General features: G+C 46.9%; 1 protein-coding gene and 1 long non-coding RNA gene across 2 annotated transcripts; both read right to left on the bottom strand.

Moving 5' to 3' along the window:
* Positions 1 to 1483: 1483 nt before the first annotated feature.
* Positions 1484 to 2860, bottom strand: LOC135568907 (uncharacterized). The gene is made up of 2 exons (XR_010462762.1): positions 2805 to 2860; positions 1484 to 2772 (listed from the first exon to the last, which is right to left on the bottom strand). It is a non-coding gene; the product is annotated as an uncharacterized LOC135568907 (long non-coding RNA).
* Positions 2861 to 4730: 1870 nt separating this feature from the next.
* On the bottom strand, positions 4731 to 6191 carry LOC135568904 (DCN1-like protein 2). The gene is made up of 3 exons (XM_065015690.1): positions 6098 to 6191; positions 5560 to 5656; positions 4731 to 5201 (listed from the first exon to the last, which is right to left on the bottom strand). Exons 1-3 carry the CDS (start codon positions 6170 to 6172, stop codon positions 5122 to 5124), a joined length of 252 nt encoding a protein of 83 aa, XP_064871762.1. The 5' UTR covers positions 6173 to 6191; the 3' UTR covers positions 4731 to 5121.
* Positions 6192 to 9614: the final 3423 nt, after the last annotated feature.

Below are 9614 nucleotides of genomic sequence, written 5' to 3'. Positions count from 1 at the left end.
GGATAGGAGGGTTAGAGGACTGGGGGTTAGAGGGCTGGGGGGTTAGAGGGCTGGGGGGTTAGAGGGCTGAGGGTTAGAGGACTGGAGGGTTAGAGGGCTGGAGGGTTAGAGGGCTGGAGGGTTAGAGGGCTGGGGGTTAGAGGGCTGGAGGGTTAGAGGGTAAGAGGGCTGGAGGGTTAGAGGGCTGGAGGGTTAGAGGGCTGGAGGGATAGAGGACTGGAGGGTTAGAGGACTGGAGTGTTAGAGGGTTGGAGTGTTAGAGGGTTAGAGGGCTGGAGGGTTAGAGGGCTGGAGGGTTAGAGGGTTGGAGTGTTAGAGGGCTGGAGGGTTAGAGGGCTGGAGGGATAGAGGACTGGAGGGATAGAGGACTGGAGGGTTAGAGGACTGGAGTGTTAGAGGGTTGGAGTGTTAGAGGGTTAGAGGGCTGGAGGGTGAGAGGGCTGGAGGGATAGAGGACTGGAGGGATAGAGGACTGGAGGGATAGAGGACTGGAGGGTTAGAGGACTGGAGTGTTAGAGGGCTGGAGTGTTAGAGGGCTGGAGTGTTAGAGGGTTGGAGTGTTAGAGGGTTAGAGGGCTGGAGGGTTAGAGGACTGGAGTGTTAGAGGGTTGGAGTGTTAGAGGGTTAGAGGGCTGGAGGGTTAGAGGGCTGGAGGGGGTTAGAGGGCTGGAGGGTTAGAGGACTGGAGTGTTAGAGGGTTGGGGTTAGAGGGTTAGAGGGCTGGATGGTTAGAGGGCTGGGGGTTAGAGGGCTGGAGGGTTAGGGGGATGGAGGGTTAGAGGGCTGGAGGGTTAGAGGGCTGGAGGGTTAGAGGGCTGGGGGTTAGAGGGCTGGAGGGTTAGAGGGCTGGAGGGTTAGAGGGCTGGGGGTGAGAGGGCTGGGGGGGTTAGAGGGCTGGGGGTTAGAGGGCTGGGGGGTTAGAGGGCTGGAGGGTTAGAGGACTGGTGGGTTAGAGTGCTGGAGGGTTAGAGTGCTGGGGGGTTAGAGGGCTGGAGGGTTAGAGGGCTGGAGGGTTAGAGGGCTGGAGGGTTAGAGGGCTGGGGGGTTAGAGTGCTGGAGGGTTAGAGGGCTGGAGGGTTAGAGGACTGGGGGGTTAGAGGGCTGGAGGGTAGGCTCTGCATCAGATGGACCAGTAGGTCTAGTGTTGAGACCCCTTCCTTCCTTCCCCACTGGGGCAGGATAAGACTGGTGTGTTATTAAGCCCCCCTCCCCCTCATCACCTCTAAACCCTCTCTCATCCTCACCAACAACAAACCAACCCCCGCCCTCACAACCCCCCCTCATCCTTAACCTTTGCACCTAAACTGTCCCTAAAAGCTTCCCACCCTCTCATTCTCAACGGCGCTGCCCGTGCGCTCACAGACGCCATAATGGGACAGAGATAACGTTGTGATCTCTTAACATCTCTGTGTTTGGGGCACATTCTCTGTGATGCACTAATCTTTATGAAACTTTCAACAGAACAGATGGATCCAAAGTCTCGTTCCATTTTTTGTTAAAAACAACATGCTTTATTGACGGGGCCTTCCGTTGTTCAAAACAAAGTCATGTAGAACGTCTCCGTAGCAGAACGATGACGAATGTTTTAAATGCTTTTTCTTTTCTCTCAGTGAAAATAATAGTGAATATGAGTAAAGCTCAGACGGTCAACACATTGGACACTCTCTCAGCGCGTACCGTAGTGTAGGAAGTTCAGAGGACGTCTCTCTCTCTCTCTTCCATAGTCTCTGTCTTCTCCTGTCGATACACATCAACACTGAACAGAATGTTTTCATTACCCCCCCCCCCCAGATGTGAGTGCAATAGAATGTTTTCATTACCCCCCCCCCCCCAGATGTGAGTGCAATTGTCTAAGAACATGTGGCATAACAAGTGGAACTTAAAACATACCTCCCAAATAGCACCCTATTCCCTACATAGTGCACAACGTTAAGGTGCCATTTGGGAGACAGACGAGGCGCAGTCCAAAATCTCAGGAACATTTCCGGAGAATGAAGCAGAACTTCTGTTACCTGCTGCGTCAGAGGATGTCTGTTACTGAGATGTTCCGTGTGTGTGTGTGTGTAGTAGCTAGTTGACATGTCTCAGTCTGGTCTGATGATGTACTATAACCACACAGAGTGTGTGTGTGTGTGTGTAGTAGACGTGTCTCAGTCTGGTCTGATGATGTACTATAACCACACAGAGAGTGTGTGTGTGTGTGTCTGTGTGTGTGTGTAGTAGCTAGTAGACATGTCTCAGTCTGGTCTGATGATGTACTATAACCACACAGAGAGAGAGTGTGTGTGTGTGTGTGTGTGTGTGTGTGTGTGTGTGTGTGTGTGTGTGTGTGTGTGTGTGTGTGTGTGTGTAGTAGACGTGTCTCAGTCTGGTCTGTAACATTCACTTCACTGGGCTGGCTAGCAGTAACCCATGACGACCAACCAAAACAACACAAACAACTGAAACGGTTTAAAAACAAAGAACTGGGGTGTGTTGACAAGCATTTCGCTGCACCTGCAATAACATCTGCTAAACACGTGTATGTGACCAATAACATTAGACTTGATTTAAACTGCTGCTGTAGACTGAATATGATTCATAGATTCAACTACATACAGTGTTGTAGACTGAATACGATTCATAGATTCAACTATGAACTATATACAGTGCTGTAGACTGAATACGATTCATAGATTCAACTACATACAGAGTTGTAGACTGAATATGATTCATAGATTCAACTATGAACAGTGTTGTAGACTGAATATGATTCATAGATTCAACTATGAACTATGAGACTGAATATGTGTTCAACTATGAACTAGTGTTGTAGACTGAATATGATTCATAGATTCAACTATGAACTATATACAGTGTTCAACTATGAACTACTGAATATGATTCATAGATTCAACTATGAACTATATACAGTGTTGTAGACTGAATATGATTCATAGATTCAACTATTCATAGATTCAACTATATACAGTGTTGTAGACTGAATATGATTCTGAATATGATTCAACTATGAACATATACAGAGTTGTAGACTGAATATGATTCATAGATTCAACTATGAACTATATACAGTGTTGTAGACTGAATACGATTCATAGATTCAACTATGAACTATATATTGTAGACTGAATATGATTCAACTATGAACTATATACAGTGTTGTAGACTGAATATGATTCATAGATTCAACTATGAACTATATACAGTGTTGTAGACTGAATATGATTCAACTATGAACTATATACAGTGTTGTAGACTGAATATGATTCATAGATTCAACTATGAACTATATACAGCTTTGTAGACTGAATACGATTCGTAGATTCAACTATGAACTATATACAGAGTTGTAGACTGAATATGATTCAACTATGAACTATATACAGTGTTATAGACTGAATATGATTCATAGATTCAACTATATACAGAGTTGTAGACTGAATACGATTCATAGACTGAACTTCCTGTGCGTTGCTTGTGAAAATAAAATAACTGCCAGACCAACAGTCAAGGTCTCTGGTGATGTGAACAGTTACAAACAAACCAACTCAAATCAAACAGAAAGGAGACATGGCGCATCCCAAATGGGCAAACCTGTTCCCTATATAGTGCACTACTTTTTGACCAGTACTATACAGGGAATAGGGTACAGTTTGGGACACGCACTAGAAATCTGTGGACCTCGTACGTATTTCAAATACTTCTTCCTCTCTCTCACGATTATAAATGTCATCGTGTCTTCGTTATATTGTATCATATTCATTATTCTAAAATGGTATATCTATACATGAATCCTATGGTCACAGTCTGTTCCAACTGTAGCCATAGTATTTCTGCTGGTGTTGAGCTTTAAAGCATGCTGCTCTGTCGGTCCGGTTCTATCTGAATACCAAAGTGGATCTGAACTGGGCCTGTATTCCTAAAGCGTCTCAGAGTAGGTCCTCTCTGGTCCTCTCGCTCACTATGATCTAAAAGGCTAACCTGATCCCAGATCAGTACTAGGATCTGGTCCTCTCTAATATCCATTATGATCTAAAAGGTTAACCTGATCCCAGACCAGTACTAGGATCTGGTCCTCTCTAGTATTCATTATTATCTAAAAGGCTAAACTGATCCCAGGTCAGCACTCCTACGCTTTGTGGATATAGACCCTGAACCTCACACATATTAACAACAAAACTGACCCAACTTTTACACTTTAGATTGAAATGGAAGCAGAACATTACACTGACGTTGGATTGGATGAGAACATTGGATGACGACCACACCCCTCACCTCTGATTCGATGAGAAGAAACTCAATGATAATAATAAAAAAAGTTGTTGTTGTTCCTCCGTCCAGCCGCTTAACGCTCAACCAGAAACACATGCAGAACCTCCGAGCTCCTAGTTCATCCACCATGGGCCGGCAGAGACGTCTTACTACTGTGGGTTCAGACCACAGGAGGTTGGTGGCACCTTCATTGGGGAGGACAGGTTCGTGGTAATGACTGGATCTGAATCAGTGGAATGGTATCAAATACATCAAACACATGGTTTCCATGGTTTCCAGGTGTTTGATGCTGTTCCATTCGCTCCGTTCCAGACATTATGATGAGCCGTCCTCCTCTCAGCAGCCTCCACTGGATCAAATATCACACCATTCTGTCTGTCTGCTGCAGAGAGCAAACCGTCCGCCCCTCTCTGCCGTTCTGTTTGCTCTCCCTGGTCGTTCTTTAGTAAGGAGGGGCGGGGCGGGGGGCTGCAGCTAGGGGGGGTGGGACCAGAGCACCAGTTCTAGAATCTATAGACACGCCCACTGATCTGATGGTGGCTGGTGTATGGGTACTGTAGTCGTTGGCCGATCAGTCTGATCCAGCTAGCCAATGGGAGCAGAGCTCATAGCTCCGCGACGATCCCACCCCCTGCTAACAGCCCGCCTCCCGGAGTGACTCAGTCCCAAAACAAAGAAAAAGATAACTTCCTCTTCCTGTTGTTGTTTTCCTTCTCTCCGATTGGCTGTCATGTCGCTCCCCGGCCCCTGATTGGCAGCTCAGTCTCACAAACTTGGACAGTCTTGTAGAAGTCTCTTTTTGGCTGGTGTGTATAAAATCGTCAGCCCCTGCTGGGAACTGGGTATGACCTATATGGTTTTACGCTTGCCCCCTGTCACGATTGGCCGGGCAAATTCCACAAAGTCGTCGATGAGGACAGGCCAAGCTCCTGAGTGGGCAGAAAAGGGTCACATGATTAGCTGCATGGTAAGTGATTGGCAGAAATGTTTTAATAGGTGATTGCGCTGTATGGTAGTAGGTAGAAGTCAAGTCCCAATCCCTAACTGATGACTCCAGGTCAGATCTTAGTCATATGCCTAGTGGTTATGGGGGTAGAGGAATCCTGGATCTAAGGTCAGGGTGGGCAGGGTGTGGATTAGTGTATGTTTTATTGGTCCTACAGAAATGTTTGTCTGCGTTCAAATGGCACCTAATCCGTATCTAGTTCACTATGGGCCCTGGTCAAAAGTAGAGCACAGGAAAAGGTGCCACTTGGGACCCATCCTTAATAGGTGGTTATATCTCACCTTCCTCGTCGTAGTTGGACATGTCGTCTGCAATCATGTTGCCAAAGTCCAGTAGCAGGTTCCACGTGTCTTTGGGGATCGACCGCTTATGATGCTCCTGCATTAATCACACAGATAGATGACATCAGAGATTATGATGCTCCTGCATTAATCACACAGATAGATGACATCAGAGATTATGATGCTCCTGCATTAATCACACAGATAGATGACATCAGAGATTATGATGCTCCTGCATTAATCACACAGATAGATGACATCAGAGATTATGATGCTCCTGCATTAATCACACAGATAGATGACATCAGAGATTATGATGCTCCTGCATTAATCACACAGATAGATGACATCAGAGATTATGATGCTCCTGCATTAATCACAGAGATAGATGACATCAGAGATTATGATGCTCCTGCATTAATCACACAGATAGATGACATCACAGAGACTATCAACACATGGAGGAAACACCTAGACTCTGTCCAGAGTAGTATATTATTTAGGGAATAGCCATTAATACAGACTGGCATCCACTCACCAATAGAAACCTGTTCCAGAGGTCCAGGAACTTGAATCGACCAGTTAGAACCAGGTTCCAGTAGGCCACAGCCATCTCCAGGTCTGATACAGAGAGTAGAGGGTTAGTAACACCATCAGTAGGCTACAGCCATCTCCAGGTCTGATACAGAGAGTAGAGGGTTAGTAACACCATCAGTAGGCTACAGCCATCTCCAGGTCTGATACAGAGAGTAGAGGGGTTAGTAACACCATCAGTAGACTACAGTCATCTTAACCTGGAAGCCAGCCGCACCAATGTGTCGGAGGAAACACCATGCACCTGGTGACCGTGTCAGCGTGCACTGCACCCGGCCCACCACAGGAGTCACTAGGCGCGATGGGAAATGGACATCCCGGGCCGACCAAACCTCCCTAACCCAGGCAGCTGGGCCTATTGTGTGCTGCCTCATGAGTCTCCCCGAGCGGCCGGCTGCGACAGAGCCTGGGATGGAATCCGGGTCTGTAGTGACGCCTCAACACTGCGATGCAGTGCCTTGGAAACTGAGCCACTCGGGAGGGTGTTATGTTTTTCTGTTGTTTCTATGGAGTCGGAATAGTTTGATAACATAACTGCTGACCTTGGAGTTAAAGTGTAAAGAACGAAGAGATAAAGAGAGAGAGAGCGACGACAGAGATAAAGAGAGAGAGAGAGAGAGAGAGACAGAGATAAGAGAGAGAGACAAAGAGAGAGAGAGAGAAGCGACAGAGATAAAGAGAGAGAGAGAGACAAAGAGAGCGACAGAGATAAAGAGAGAGAGAGAGAAGAGAGAGAGCGACAGAGACAAAGAGAGAGAAGAGCGAAGACAAAGAGAGAGAGAGAGAGAGAGCGACAGAGACAAAGAGAGAGAGAGAGAGAGCGACAGAGATAAGAGAGAGAGAAAGAGAGCGACAGAGACAAAGAGAGAGAGAGAGCGACAGAGACAAAGAAAGAGAGAGAGACAAAAAGAGCGACAGAGACAAAGAGAGAGAGAGAGAGAGAGAGACAAAGACAGAGACAAAGAGAGAGAGAGAACAGAGACGACAGAGACAAAGAGAGAGAGACAAAGAGAGAGAAAGCGAAGAGACAAAGACAGAGACAAAGAGAGAGAGAGAGCGACGACAGAGACAAAGAGAGAGAGAGACAAAGAGAGGCGACAGAGACAAAGAGAGAGAGAGAGACAGAGACGACAGAGACAAAGAGAGAGAGAGAAGGCGACAGAGACAAAGAGAGAGAGAGAGAGCGACAGAGACAAAGACAAGAGAGAGAGAGAAAGAGAGAGAGAGCGACAGAGACAAAGAAGAGAGAGAGAGAGAACAAAGAGAGAGAGAGAGGACAGAGACAAGAGAGAGAGAAGAGCGACAGAGACAAAGAGAGAGAAAGACAGCGACAGAGACAAAGAGAGAGAAGACAGAGACAAAGACAGAGACAAAGACAAAGAGAGAGAGAGGAAGCGACAGAGACAAAGACACAAGAGAGAGAGGCGACAGAGACAAAGAGAGAAGAGAAGGCGACAGAGACAAAGAGAGAGAGAGAGAGAGCGACAGAGACAAAGAGAGAGAGAGACAGAGACAAAGAGGGAGAGAGAGAGCGACAGAGACAAGAGAGAGAGACAGAGACAAAGAGAGGAGAGCAAGACAGAGACAAGAGACAAAGAGAGAGAGAGAGCGACAGAGACAAAGAGAGAGCGAGAGAGCGACAGAGACAAAGAGGAGAGAGAGCGACAGAGAGAGAGAAGCGACAGAGACAAAGAGACAAGAGAGAGAGCAGACAGACAAGAGGGAGAGAGAAGAAGCGACAGAGACAAAGAGAGAGAGAGAGAGAGCGACAGAGACAAAGAGGAGAGAGAGAGCGACAGAGACAAAGAGAGGAGAGAGAGACAAAGCGACAGAGACAAAGAGAGGAGACAGAGCGACAGAGACAAAGAGAGAGAGAGAGAGCGACAGAGACAAAGAGGAGAGAGAGAGAGCGACAGAGACAAAGAGGAGAGAGAGAGAAGCGACAGAGACAAAGAGGGAGAGAGACAAAGAGAAGCGACAGAGACAAAGAGGGAGAGAGAAGCGACAGACATAAGAGATAAGAGAGCGACAGAGACAAAGAGAGAGAGAAGAGAGACAAAGCGACAGAGACAAAGAGAGAGAGACAGAGACAAAGAGAGAGAGAAAGACAGAGACAAAGAGAGAGAGAGACAGAGACAGAGACAAAGACAAAGAAAGAGAGAGAGAAGCGACAGAGAGAGAGAAGACAAGAGAGAGAGAGAGAAAGCGACAGAGACAAAGAGAGAGAGACAGAGACAAGACAGAGACAAAGAGAGAGAGAGAGAGAGAAGCGACAGAGACAAAGAGAGAGAGAGAAGCGACAGAGACAAAGAGAGACAGAGAGAGACAGAGACAAAGAGAGAGAGAGCGACAGAGACAAAGAGAGAGAGAGAGCGACAGAGACAAACAAGAGAGAGAGAGAAGCGACAGAGACAAAGAGAGAAGGCACAGAGACAAAGAGGAGAGAGAGAAGCGACAGAGATAAAGAGAGAGACAGAGATAAGACAGAGACAAAGAGAGAGAGAGAGCGACAGAGACAAAGAGAGAGAGAAAGACAGAGACAGAGACAAGAGAGAGAGAGAGAGAGACAGAGATAAAGAGAGAAGCGACAGAGACAAAGAGAGAAGAGAGAGAGAGAGCGACAGAGACAAAGAGAGAGAGAGCGACAGAGACAAAGAGAGAGAGAGAGCGACAGAGACAAAGAGAGAGAGAGAAGGCGACAGAGATAAAGAAGGCGACAGAGATAAAGAGAGGCGACAGAGACAAGAGAGAGAGAGAGAAGCGACAGAGACAGAGACAAGAGACAAAGAGAGAGAGAGCGACAGAGACAAAGAGGAGAGAGAGAGCGACAGAGACAAAGAGAGAGAGAGACAGAGACAAAGAGAGATAAAGAGAGAGAGAGAGAGCGACAGAGACAAGAGAGAGCGACAGAGACAAAGAGAGAGAGAGAGAGAAAGAGACAGAGACAAAGAGAGAGAGAGAGAGCGACAGAGACAAAGAGAGACAACAGAGAAGAGAGAGAGCGACAGAGACAAAGAGAGAGAGAGAGAGACAGAGACAAAGAGAGAGACAGAGACAAAGAGAGAGAAGAGGCGACAGAGACAAAGAGAGAGAGAGAGCGACAGAGACAAAGAGAGAGAGAGAGAGAGAGAAGCGACAGAGACAAAGAGAGAGAGAGAGAGAGAGACAAAAGAAGAAGCAAGAGACAAAAGAGAGAGAGAGCGACAGAGACAAGAGAGAGAGAGAGAGACGAGAGACAAAGAAGAGAGAGCGACAGAGATAAAGGAGAGAGAAGCGACAGAGACAAAGAGAGAGAGAGCGACAGAGACAAAGAGAGAGAAGAGAGCGACAGAGACAAAGAGAGAGAGAGAAGCGACAGAGACAAAGAGAGAGAAGGCGACAGAGACAAAGAGAGAGAAGCGACAGAGACAAAGAGAGAGAGAGGCGACAGAGACAAAGAGAGAGAAGCGACAGAGATAAAG

Source organism: Oncorhynchus nerka, unplaced genomic scaffold (genome assembly GCF_034236695.1).
Source record: "Oncorhynchus nerka isolate Pitt River unplaced genomic scaffold, Oner_Uvic_2.0 unplaced_scaffold_1345, whole genome shotgun sequence".
NCBI lineage: Eukaryota > Metazoa > Chordata > Actinopteri > Salmoniformes > Salmonidae > Oncorhynchus > Oncorhynchus nerka.
This window is presented reverse-complemented; position numbering and strand designations above follow the sequence as displayed.